Source organism: Somniosus microcephalus, unplaced genomic scaffold (genome assembly GCF_052327205.1).
Source record: "Somniosus microcephalus isolate GS21.2 unplaced genomic scaffold, FLI_Smic_1.0 scaffold473, whole genome shotgun sequence".
Taxonomy (NCBI): domain Eukaryota; kingdom Metazoa; phylum Chordata; class Chondrichthyes; order Squaliformes; family Somniosidae; genus Somniosus; species Somniosus microcephalus.
The window spans coordinates 95,064-108,644 of NW_028225660.1; the positions used below are offsets into that span (position 1 = coordinate 95,064).

General features: G+C 49.5%; 1 protein-coding gene across 1 annotated transcript in view; it reads left to right on the top strand.

Moving 5' to 3' along the window:
• The window catches only part of LOC147081741 (fer-1-like protein 6), a gene marked incomplete at its 5' end in the record, with an annotated part of 213,804 nt that overhangs the window by 94,752 nt on the left and 105,471 nt on the right, over positions 1–13,581 (top strand). The window contains 3 exons of the mRNA XM_085980729.1: positions 629–790; positions 2,515–2,689; positions 12,096–12,211. Of these exons, the coding sequence (XP_085836855.1) occupies positions 629–790; positions 2,515–2,689; positions 12,096–12,211 (453 nt within the window). The remainder of the gene's footprint in view (positions 1–628; positions 791–2,514; positions 2,690–12,095; positions 12,212–13,581) is intronic.

Here is a 13,581-nt window from a genome sequence, read left to right on the forward strand (position 1 = left end):
CAGTTTAGAATCCCAGTAGCTAGTCACCAACAGGCACCGGGGACAATCCAGGGGTGACTCTCCCCTCCAATTTCCTCTGGCTCCTGAAGGGCAACACAGAAGCCTCCGCACAGTACAACCCCATTCAGTGATGCTCAGAGCGGGAGGAAAGCAGAGCATGGCACTGAACCAATAAAGAAAGAAAGAACTTGTACTCGTATAGCGCTTTTCATGAACTCAGGACATCCCAAAGTGCTTCCCAGCTAGTAAATAACTTTTCAAGTGTAGTCTCTGTCGTTTATTAGGCAAACGTGGCAGCCAGTTAGTGCACAGCAAGGTCCCACAAACAGCATTGAGGTATATGATCAAATAATCTGTTTTTGGTGAAGTGGCTGAGGAATAAATATTGGCAAGGATACTCAGAAAATCCTACTGCTCTATTAGTGCTATAACACTCAGCAACAGCCCTCCCCATGATACTATCATCATCTTACATGATCCAGTTCCTCCTGTATCTCAGAATGCACATCCTCGCGTTCTTTAGAGCTACAGCTCTCCATCTTCCACGTTCGTTTGAATCTGAATCTAATGCTCACATTTTAAATGTCAAAGTTGGCTTCTGTTTATTTTGAAATGTAATTTTCTGCAGGTGTTTTTTTGGGGTCTTCGTGAGCTCAAACGAGTGCAGCTCCTTACTGTGGATCGACCTCAGGTTTTCATTGAATGCTCAGGGAAAAGCATCAAATCTTCTGTCATCCAGTGTTACAAGAAAAATCCTAACTTTGCAGTTCAAGTAGACTCGTTCACAGTAGTAAGTAGACAACCATTGAATTAATCACATACACTTTTGCTGCCAGCTACGGGAGCATTGCTGGGCTACCCCAGAAATTCTACCCATTACTCCTTGCTGAAGTCCAGCAGAAGCCATGCCAGCTGAGAGCAGGCATGACTTCCAAACTGGGCTTCATAAAGACCCCGGACATTTTAAGAAGGAAAGGTAATTCATCCTCGTGCAGTTGTTTAAAATTGTAGCATTACCTCTTCAGCCAACTAAGGGGCTATGGCTCCCTCATCAGAGTGGCAGGGTACTACTGTGATTTTCTGCTGGACAGTTGTGGTGGGCACCTTTGTCCTGCGTCTACAGATATGGGCCATTTGCCCTGACTATTTAAATGACCTCGTCTCTGATGTTGGTACAGGGTTACCTCCAGGGCACAGTAGCAGATGGAAGTCCCGCCAGGCCACACTGCCAAGGGCGAAGCAGGGACCCTGAAATGTTGGGCCCTCTCTCTATAAACTTGCTTACCCACAGTCCCCTTCATGCTGATTAGAACAAAGGACCACAATGAGCAATTAAAGCAACAAATTGTGTCACTATCTTCAGTTTATTTGAGGGGGGGGAAGGAGGAATTTTCTGGATATGTTTCCCCCTTTCTTTTCTGCCCTTTTGTTATCTGGCCTCGTGTTGTGGAAGCCAAGAGAAAAGACACGGCTCCTTGCTACCAGGGCCTCACCTATGATCTCTGTAGCTGGCTGCCAGGAAGCACCAGGCGCTGCCTAGGCCATTCTTTGCTGTGAGAGGCCACGGCCTCCACTCGCCATCTTCCCATTCTGATTGGGAGTGGAGTGGCACAAGTGCCGAACCTGCATCTATCACTGCGCCATCTCGTCCTCACTAGCTTCACTTCTTTGACACATTGGGGTCGATATAAACCTGCCCATGTGGGCGGGAGAGGGTCGGTGTGGCGGGCGGGGGGCGTGGGGGATTAAAATTAAATAGACAGCAAAACGCGACCCCAACCAGGCGCGTACGCACCTGCTGCCATTTTTATGTTTGCGAGGCGGGCGTGTGTCCTGTCTTGTAGGTTCATATTAATATTTAAATCAGGCTCCCACAGGAATGAACACCCACACCCACAGCGCAATCAGGAGCCTGATTTAAATTTAACGGCTGCCAGTTGGGTTCCCAGGACTTGGGGAAACCCGGCAGTGAAATGGAGACGGGAGCAACCGCCTGCAGAAGGTTACGTGCTTTTTCGAGCACTCCTGGTGAGCCAGCAGGAGCAGGTGTTCTCTCCATGGCCCCTTAAGCAAACCCTCTGCCGATCGCGGCCTCTCCTCGCTGCTGCGTGTGGGCAACAGCCCGCCCCAACCCCCGATCTTTCTCTCACCCTCGATTGCTGGGCTCCGAACACCCCCCCTCCACCACCCCCACTTCCTCCACCAACCCTCAATCTTTCCCTCTTGCTGGGGCCTGTCCCTGCATCCTTCTACCGCAGGCTTTCCCGCCCGGTATCCGGCCAGCCTCTCAATCTGGCTGGCTACCAGGTGGGAAACGGAATTTTAAAATGTTAATGAGGTCCTGCCGTTAAATTCCAGGATCACCCTGCCCTCCTCTCCCCCCCGCACCCCCGCTACCATGGTCCCCAGCTCCCTCCCCGTAAATATCAGGGCCATTGTATTTCACAGCTACAACATTTATGCATTGTGAAAAATGGTAATGTAAAAGAAAGATTTTGCTGTTTATTTTGATAGGAATTACCTGAGAACGAACACCTGCACCCACCACTCTGTATCTCTGTTGTCGACTGGAGAGCATTTGGCCGCAGCACTCTTGTTGGGACACACACAGTCAACTCACTGAAGCAGTACATATACAAGCCTTCTGAACGTCGTCGATCAGCACTTAACCAGACAGGAGACGTAACTGGTGAGAATCCCTGGATATTTCAAAAGCTCCTCTTAAATCAGCTGAAATGTTAACTGGGGGCAGCGATCCCCGGTTCTGTGATGAGTGAGCATTTTAATAGAATTTTGGTGGGATATTTTTGGCTCCAACCATTCTTTGGGTGTCAGCCTTGGATCATTGGTAGCATTCTTGCCTCTGAGTCAGAAGTTTTTGGGTTCAAGCGCCACTCCAGAGACTTGAGCACAAAAATCTAGGCTGGCACTTCAGTGCAGTGCTGAGGGAGCGCTGCACTGTCGGAGGTGCCTTTTTTCGGATGAGATGTTAAACCGAGGCCCTGTCTGCCCTCTCAGGTGGATGTAAAAGATCCCGCAGCACTATTCAAAGAAGAGTAGGGGAGTTCTCCCAACATTTCTGGCCAGCATTTATCCCTCAATCAACAGCTAAAAATGGATGATCTGGTCATTTATTTCATTGCTATTAGTGAGACCTTGCTGTGCACAAATTGGCTACCACCTTTCCCACATTACAACTAGTGGAGTGACTTCCCTTCAAAAATAGTTCATTGGTGGTCAAGCGCTTTCGGACATCCTGAGGTTGTGAAAGACTTTATATAAATGCAAGTTTTTTCTTTCTTTCTTTACCTGGTCATTGTAACTCCATTTTATGTCTCAAAAATTTAAATTTGATTTGGTGAGTTCAGTGTAATATACTTGCATGAACCTCGCGTGCTGGAGCATAATATTGGGTAGATTATTTATAGAATATTTTCATGGTTGACTGACGCGGAGGTAATTATCTCTGTATAATGTACACTCATTAATATATTCAGGTAGCAATGGCACAACACTGAGCGAGTATTTGGGTTATAGGAGGGAGCGTTATGTAAGGGGTCAGTTACTCGATGCTAAATGTAACCCAAAACACAACCTGACATCCCTGACTACCAGGAGCTGATGGAAATTAGGTTTCTCACTTTTTTTCTCTTTTATCATCTTTATACATTGTACCTTTTATTTCTATTTGCCTTAATATTCTTTTGTCCATTTTCTTTTCTCTTTCATTTTGACTTTCAGCTTTTCCTTATTTTTATTCCTATTTTCTTTACACATGTTTTGTTTCATTTTGTTTATTTCATTTTTCTTTCCTTTCTATGTTATTTTAATTTCTTCCATCTTCATTTCCTCTTTTGGGGGAAGATTTTTCTCTTCAGTGTGTTTCTTCATCTCATTCTTTCTGGTGTGTTATTTTTACTGGTCAAAATTCATTAGATCCTGAGGCTGATTCATAAAAATAGCAACCTGCATATGGTTTAATATTGAAGATATTTGAACAGAACACAAAGGAAAACGAAGGCTTACATTTATATAGCACCTTACACAATCTCAGACTGTTCCTAAGCACTTCATAGCCAATTAATTACTCTTTGGAATGTAGCCACGGTTGTTTTCATAGGCAAACGTGGCAGTCAATTTGCACAAAGCAAGGTCCCGCAAAAGGCATTGAGATGAAAGATAGTTACTCTGCTTTGGTGTGGTGTTGGTTAAGGGATGAATATTGGCCAGGACACTGAGCGAGAATTGCACAGAATTTACAGCACAGAAACAGGCCATTCGCCCCATCTATGCTGGTGTTTATGCGCCACACAAGACTCCTCCCACCCTACTTCATCTATCCCGATTCAGCATACCCTTATATACCTTCCTCCCTCATGTACTTATCTAGCTTCCCCTTAAGTGCATCTCTGCTATTCATCTCAACTAGTCCATGTGGTAGCACATTCCACATTCTAACCACTCTCCGGGCAAATAAGTGAGTTCCTTACTGGATTTATTAGTGACTATCTTGTAGGAATGTCTAGTTCCTATCCAAAGACTGAGGTCCACTCAGGCGCTTAAACAAAACGAAGTTCAATGGAAACTAACAGGTTTAAACAAGTAACTGCAGGAGAACATCGAGTGTAGGTCTATTCAGTTCGGAGGCTCCACGAGGACTGCTGGCTGGTCCCGTGGTTGACATCATGATGTCATCACGTTCTTCCCGCCAGTGGAGGATCACGTGATGTACGGCATGACGTCGTCGCGTTTACCCACGCTGTTAAAGTAATCATGCTCTATACAAGTAAACAGTACAAATAAAGATACAGACTCAGGCTGTAGCTAACATGTTGTTAAAGGGAATTATATACAAATGGTCTGAGTCCTTTAGTGGCTCCGCCACATGCGCCCCCCCAGAATTGTCTTTAACAGCAAAAGTGAGACGGCGAGGAGGCCTGACAAGCCTGTCCGAGCGACTTCTGTAACCCTGAAGTGGAAGCTGATGGCCGGTGGTCGAGCTGTCGGGCGGTTGTGGTGGAGCTGGCACGGCGACTGTGGGCGGTCGGCCCCGTTTTGGCGGTTGAGCGATTTCGACTGGGCTGTCCAGGTCTAAGTGCGCCGGCTTCAGCCGGTCCACCGATATGTGGTCCGGTTTACCTCCGATATCGACCGAAAAGGATTTGTCTCCCGGCTCTATGACGCGGAAGGGACCAGTGTAAGGAGGCTTGAGCGGGTCCCGGTGAGTGTCTTGGCGGATAAACATGTACTCGGCGCTTTTCAGCTCAGTTGGGACGTGGGAGCTCTGTAAGCCGTGATGTGACGTAGGCACTGGAGCGAAACATCTGGCCGCTGCCTGGTGGCTGACGAGTTGCTGGGATGCGGACCATGGCTCTGTTGGAGACGGGAGGAAATCCCCTGGTACTCGTAGAGGTTGGCCACATACAAGTTCCGCCGAGGAGGATTGTAAATCTTCTTTGGGCGCCGTACGAAGACCCAAACGGACCCAGGGAAGTCTGTCCACCCATCCCGCGCCTTGAAGACTGGCCCGCAGAGCGGCTTTGAGCGACCTGTGGAATCACTCGCACAGGCCGTTCGCCTGTGGATAATAGGCGGTGGTGTGATGTAGTTTGGTGCCGAGCCCCTGAGCCACAGTGTTCCAAGCTCAGAGGAAAATTGCGGTCCACAATCGGAAGAGATGTCCGCCGGTACGCCGAAACGAGCAACCCAAGAGGAGATGAAAGCTCTGGCCACGTCTGCCGAAGTGGTGGAAACCAAAGGAACTGCCTCTGGCCATCTAGTGGTGCAGTCTACCATTGTGAGGATGTGTGTAAAACCTTGATAAGGTGGAAGCGGCCCCACGAGGTCCACATTCACGTGGTCGAATCGACGCTCCGGAACAGCGAAGGTGGCCAATGGAGCTTTGACATGGCGCTGTACCTTGGCCTTTTGGCAGGCCACGCAGGTGTTGGCCCAGTCGCGGACATCCAGGTGCATACCCCTCCAGACGAATTTTGATGACATCAGCCTTTGCAAGGCCCTCATGCCAGGGTGTGACAAACCATATATGGCGTCGAAGACCTTTCGGCGCCAGGCGACTGGAACTATAGGGCGGGGAACTCCCATGGAGACATCGCAAAGTAGCGTGGTGCCTGCAGCATGGAATTTGACGTCGGCCGCTTGGAAGCTAGAGGGGCTGGTCCTGTATGCTTGGACCTCCGGGTCCAAGGCTTGATCCGTAGCCATGAGGGCATAGTCGATTCCGAGCTGGACTGCGTGCACAGTCGCGCGGGAGAGACAATCCGCCACCAGGTTATCTTTGCCTGACACATGCTGAATGTCCATGGTGAATTCTGAAATGAACGTCAGGTGACGTTGTTGCCGAGCTGACCACGGTTCAGCGGTCTTGGCCATAGCGTACGTTAGTGGCTTGTGGTCCACGTAAGCCGTGAATGGACGTCCCTCTAGTAAGAACCGGAAATGGCGGATGGCTAGGAAAAGGGCCAGCAACTCCCGGTCAAAAGTGCTGTACTTTCTTTCGTTTCGCCGTAGTTGACGGCTGAAAAACGCAAGCAGTTGCCACGTCCCATTCACCCACTGTTCCTGCACTGCGCCGATTGCGTAGTCCGACACGACGGTGGTAAGGGCAATGGTGGCACCTGGAAGCGGGTGCGCCAGCATGGTTGCGTTGGCCAAGGCGCCTTTGGTGTCGACGAACGTCCGGTCCATCTCGGCCGTCCAGCTGATCGGATCCTTACCGGACTTGGCCTTGAGGGCCTCGTACAAGGGCTGCATAAGTAGAGCCGCCTTAGGGACGAACCGATGATAAAAATTTACCATCCCGAGGAACTCGTGTAGGGCCTTGACGGTCTGCGGGCGCAGGAAAGATGTAACCGCCTCGACCTTCATCTGTAAGGGAATTGCGCCGTCTGATATAATGCGGTGGCCCAAGAAATCAATCCGCTGCAAGCCGAACTGGCACTTGGCCGGGTTGATAATCAAACCGTGTTGACTGAGGCGTGTGAAGAGGGTACGCAAATGGCGGAAGTGCTCCTCTTTGCTAGGGCTGGCGATGAGGATGTCGTTGAGGTAGATGAAGAGGAATTTTAGGTCCTGAAGCACGGAGTCCATTAAGCGCTGGAAAGCCTGTGCAGCGTTCTTTAAGCCAAACGGCATCCGCAGAAATTCGAATAGGCTGAATGGAGTGATGACTGCGGTTTTCAGGACGTCTTGCGGGTGCACGGGGACCTGGTGGTAACCGCGGACGAGGTCGACTTTCGAAAAAAAGGTATTTCCTGCCAAATAGGCCGAGAAACCTTGGATATGCGGGATCGGGTACTGATCAGGAGTAGTGGCGTCATTCAGGCGTCGGTAGTCGCCGCATGGCCGCCATCCGCCGCCGGGTTTTGGAACAATGTGGAGAGGCGAAGACCAGGGACTATTCGACCGGCGAATAATCCCCAGCCGCTCCATCGTGTCGAACTCCGCTTTCGCAGCCGCGAGCTTGCCGGGTTCGAGTCACCGGGCCTGTGCGTAAACCGGGGGGCCGGTGGTGGTGATGTGATGTTCCACACCATGTTTAGTAGCCGAGGAGGAGAAAGTGGACCTGGTCAGATCTGGGAACTCTCCGAGGAGCCGAGTGAAGTCGTCTGGAGGTGGGAACGCACAGAAGACAGTGCGCGGCACGGCATTACCGCGGTGGCATGGGATGGAGTGGAACGTGGCCGCATTGATCAACCGGCGGTGCCTGACATCGACCAGGAGGCCGTTGGCACACAAAAAATCCGCCCCAAGGATGGCCTGCGTGACTTTGGCCATGATGAATTCCCAGTGGAAACGCTGGCCGCTGAAACACACCTGGACCCGCCGCCTTCCGAAGGTCCGAACGGCTGCGCCATTAACCGCTGCGAGGGCGGGGCCGTGGCCCCCAGCTGGTATATTGAGATTCGACGCAGGTAGGATGCTACACTGCGCCCCGGTGTCGCAAAGGAAACGTCGACCAGAAAGGGAGTCGGTGATGAAGAGAAGCTTCCCTGAGTCTCCGATGGCCATCGCAGCCGCGGGGCACTCGTTAGACCCGGTCCTCTTTCGCCAGGGTGTCTGTAGATGTTTTTTTTTGGTGTGAAAAACTGCAGGGAGGGCGGCAGCATCTGGCTTTCGCGCCAAAACGGGCGTGGTAAAAGCACAACCCCGCTGATTGAGGAGCTGGAGCAGCGTCTGTGGGGGAGGGGCACCTCGTGGCCGCACAGTGCTGTTGTGTCACCACGAAGATCTTGTCCGCTTCAGCAGCAAGCTCCGCGCAGTCTGTGACTTCGGACCTGGCTAGGGCAGCCTGAACTTGCTCCGGGAGTAGGCTGAGGAATAGCTCCCTGAAGAGGAAGCATTCCGGCTCGGACCCGAGGAGCGTGAGCATCTGGCTCATGAGTTCGGACGGCTTGGAGTCCCCAAGGCCGGGCATAGCGAGCAGCCGGCGAGCGCGCTCTGACTTCGTGAGCCCGAAGACCTGCAGTAACCGCACCTTTAAGGTGTCATACTTGCGATCAGTAGGCGGACTACCGAGTAGGCTGACGATCCGCGAGGCTGTGGCGCTGTCGAGGGCGGAGACCACGTAATAATAACGGGTCTGATCCGCAACAATGTCCCTGATGGCGAACTGGGCTTCAGCCTGGATGAACCACGCGGCTGGTTGTTGCTCCCAGAACTGCGGTAGCTTCAAGGTAACGGCGTTCGTTTCCATGTTGATTATCTTCTGCGAAAACTGTTCGCAAAAGTCGGGGTCACCAATGTAGGAATGTCTAGTTCCTATCCAAAGACTGAGGTCCACTCAGGCGCTTAAACAAAATGAAGTTTAATGGAAACTAACAGGTTTAAACAAGTAACTGCAGGAGAACATCGAGTGTAGGTCTATTCAGTTCGGAGGCTCCACGAGGACTGCTGGCTGGTCCTGTGGTTGACGTCATCACGTTCTTCCCGCCAGTGGAGGATCACGTGATGTACGGCGTGACGTCATGGCGTTTACCCGTGCTGTTAAAGTAATCACGCTCTATACAAGTAAACAGTACAAATAAAGATACAGACTCAGGCTGTAGATAACATGTTGTTAAAGGGATTTATATACAAACGGTCTGAGTCCTTTAGTGGCTCCGCCACAATCTTATATTTAAGACCCCTAGTTTTGGTCTCCCCTACAAGTGGGGACATCTTCTCTATATCTACCTTATCAAACCCTTTCAGAATCTTAAAAACCTCTATTAAATCACCCCTGAGCCTTCTCTTTTCCAGAGAAAAGAGGCCCAGAGCTCCTTATTCTTTTTCAAATATGTGCCATGGAGCTTTTTTTACATCCACCTGAACATGCAGACAAATGTCTCATTCAAAAGACGGCATCTCTAACCATGCAGCACCCCATCAGAACTTCACTGAAGTGTCAGGCTAGATTATGTGCTCAAGTCCTACAGTACAGATTGAACCAAAGGCAAGAGCATTCCAAATAAGCCAAGCTCACACACTGACCTGAATTTTAATGGGGAGGCGGGTTGGTAGCGGGGGGCTCGGAAGTGGCTGGGAAACCCGGGATAACCTGGGGAAGCTGCAACATAGGACTACATGCATGCTAAACAGCGAAATCAGCATGCTATAGACAGAGCTAAGCGATCCCACAATCAAGGATCAGATCGAAGCTCTGCAGTCCTGCCACATCCAGTCATGAATGATGGTGGACAATTAAACAACTAACAGGAGGAGGAGGAGGAGGAGGAGGCTCCATGAATATCCCCATCCACAATGATGGCGGAGCCCAGTATGTGAGTGCAAAAGACAAGGCTGAAGCGTTTGCAACCGTCTTCAGCCAGAAGTGCCGAGTGGATGATCCATATCGGCATCCTCCTGAGGTCCCCACCATCACAGAAGCCAGTCTTCAGCCAATTTGATTCACTCCACGCGATATCAAGAAGCGGCTGAGTGCATTTGACACAGCAAAGGCTATGGGCCCCAACAACATCCCGGCTATCGTGCAGAAGATTTGTGCTGCAGAACTAGCTGTGCCTCTAGCCAAGCTGTTCCAGTACAGCTACAACACTGGCATCTACCCGACAATGTGGAAAACTGACCAGGTATGTCCAGTACACAAAAAGCAGGACAAAGCCAATCTGGCCAATTACCGCCCCATCAGTCTACTCTCAATCATCAGCAGAGTGATGGAAGGTGTTGTCGACAGTGCTATCAAGCGGCACTCACTCATCAATAACCTGCTCATCGACGCTCAGTTCGAGTTCCACCCGGACCACTCGGTGCCAGACCTCATTACAGCCTTGGTCCAAACATGCACAAAAGAGCTGAATTCCAGAGGTGAGGTAAGATTGACTGCCCTAGACATCAAGGCAGCATTTGACCGAGTGTGGCATCAAGGAGCCCTAGTAAAATTGAAGTCAATGGAAATCAGTGGGAAAACTCTCCACTAGCTGGAGTCATACCTAGCACAAAGGAAGATGGTTGTGGTTGTTAAAGGTCAATCATCTCAGCCCCAGGACATCACTGCAGGAGTTCCTCAGGGCAGTGTCCTAGGCCCAATCATCTTCAGCTGCTTCATCAATGACCTTCTCTCCATCATAAGGTCAGAAGTGGGAATGTTCACTGACGATTGCAGAGTGTTCAGTTCCATTCGCAACTCCTCAGATAATGAAGCAGTCCATGCCTGCATGCAGCAAGACCTGGACAACATTCAGGCTTGGGCCGATAAGTGGCAAGTAACAGTCGCACCACACAAGTGCCAGTCAATGACTACCTCCAACAAGAGAGAGTATAACCACCGCCCCTTGACATTCAACGGTATTACCATCACCGAATCCCCCACCATCAACATCCTGGGGGTCACCATTCACCAGACACTTAACTGGACCAGCCACATAAATATTGTGGCTATAAGAGCGGATCAGAGGCTAGGCATTCTGCGCCGAGTATCTCACCTCCTGACTCCCCAAAGCTTTTCCACCATCTATAAGGCACAAGTAAGGAGTGTGATGGAATACTCTCCATTTGCCTGGATGAGTGCAGCTCCAACAACCTTCAAGAAGCTCGACACCATCTAGGACAAAGCAGCCCGCTTGATTGGTACCCCATCCACTACCTTAAACATTCACTCCCTCCACCATCGGTGCACCATGGTTGCAGTGCGTACCATCTACAAGATGCACTGCAGTAACTCGCCAAGGCTTCTTCGACAGCACCTCCCAAACCCGCGACCTCTACATCCTAGAAGGACAAGGGCAGCAGGCGCATGGGAACACCACCGCCTCCAAGTTCCCCTCCAAGTCACACACCATCCTGACTTGGAAATAACTCGCCGTTCCTTCATCATTGCTGGGTCAAAATCCTGGAACTCCCTTCCTAACAGCACTGTGGGAGTACCTTCACCACACGGACTGCAGCGGTTCAAGAAGGAGGCTCACCACCAGCTTCTCAAGGACAATTAGGGATGGGCAATAAATGCTGGCTCTGCCAGCGATGCCCACATCCCATGAACGAATAAAAAAAAATTTGCTGGCAGGTTGCATGAAGCGTGCAAAAGCCGACCAGCCACTGTTATATTTAGAATGGAGATTAAATCTGAGACATGCCAGCCTCATTCTAATATTTAAATTGACGACCTGCCTCCTGGCAACGGGTTGATCGCCCGCCCCCATCCCACCTCTGTTAAAACCGGAAGTGGGCGGGTTGGAGGCTGGTTCTAGTCCGGATTTAGATTTTTAACACTAACTTCCCACACGACCCCTTCCCACCTTTTTTTTTTGGTTAAAACTCCCCTCACTGTGATCTTATGTTATGAGTCAGAAACAGAACAGGGACTTGGATGTGGTCCAAATAAAAAGCTGTTGAAGACCTTCCGTTGTGCTTGGATACATTAGTCTGGGCTTTTGAGAGACTCTAGATCTAACTGTGCATATACAAATTTATTGGGTTCAGACTTTGGAAAGTCAGAGCAAAGTGAACTTAAGTGTTGAATCACTGGACAAACAAAGTCACCATTGTACCTGAGATGTCTTGATATATACAGCAATATTTCAGCATAAGTAAAAGGTCAGCTTTGTACTAATTATTGATTTTTTTAAAAAATATAGATTCCTCTGGTGCTATGCTAAATGTACCACAAACACAGGAAAATGAAATCCATATAAACATTGATTCTGAAATGCCACCTGAACAAATTCCAACAAAAGCTCCCCCAAAAGTACTGGTCAGTAAGCCTTTCTTTCCTGCACGCTTCCATAAGTTAGATTGTACCTCGTATTGGAATGTTGAACTTGATTGATTACTGTATAGTGATATGACATGTAGAAGTGTTAATGTACTTTTATTGACCTCAGGCTGTCACACTATACCATCCATGAGCTGAACCTCATGCCTCCAAAGGCACACAGGATCCAACAAGTCATTATTCCTGAGACTAGAAGCTGGAGGCATGAAAAACGAGTGTCTCTCTTTATTGGCCTTTCAATGGCACAATTGTAGTCAAAAGTTGAGTCCATGTGGCACTTCCTTTATTTTAATTTGGCTCGAGAACAAGTTCAGTCACTGAGTTCCAGTCACAATGGAGTGCATTTCTGGTGCACTCCACACTCTCAGATAGTGCTAGGAAACATAGAAACATAGAAGATAGGAGCAGGAGTAGGCCATTCGGCCCCTCGAGCCTGCTCCGCCATTCGATGTGATCATGGCTGATCATCCAAACTCAGTACCCCGTACCTGCCTTCTCCCCATATCCCTTGATACCTTTAGCTCTAAGAAATATATCTAACTCCTTCTTGAATATATTTAAAGACTTGGCCTCAACCGCCTTCTGTGGTAGAGAATTCCACAGGTTCACCACTCTCTGGGTGAAGAAATTCGTCCTCATCTCTGTCCTAAATGGCTTACCCCTTATCCTTAGACTATGACCCCTGGTTCTGGACTCTCTGACCATCGGGAACATTCTACCTGCATCTAGTTTGTCCAGACCTGTCAGAATTTTATAAGTTTCGATGAGATCCCCTCTCATTCTTCTAAACTCCAGCGAGTATAAGGCCAATCGACCCAATCTCTCCTCATACGTCATTCCTGCCATCCCTTGTGAATCTTCGCTGAACTCCTTCCATGGCAAGAACATCCTTCCTCAGATAAGGTGACCAAAACTGCACACAATACTCAAGGTGTGGTCTCACCAAGGCCCTGTACAACTGCAGCAGGACATCCTTGCTCCTGTACTCAAACCCTTTTGCTATGAAGACCAACATACCATTTGCCTTCTTCACCGCCTGCTGCACCTGCATGCTTACCTTCAGCGACTGGTGCACAAGGACACCCAGGTCTCGTTGCACTTCCCCTTCTCCCAATCTATTGCCGTTCAGATAATCATCTGCCTTCCTGTTTGTAATGAAATCTGTTTGTCTTGGTCCTGTATTCGTTTTGCACTCATGTATATTACCCTCCCCCACTGTGTATAGTTTCACTTCCTCTTTCCCGACTAACCTGGGAGGTTCCAGGTCTTGGCTCTTGGCTCCGCCCCTGACTTCTCTTACATAAAGATCCCAGGATCTGTATGACTCATTCCTGTGAACCAGTCGGCGT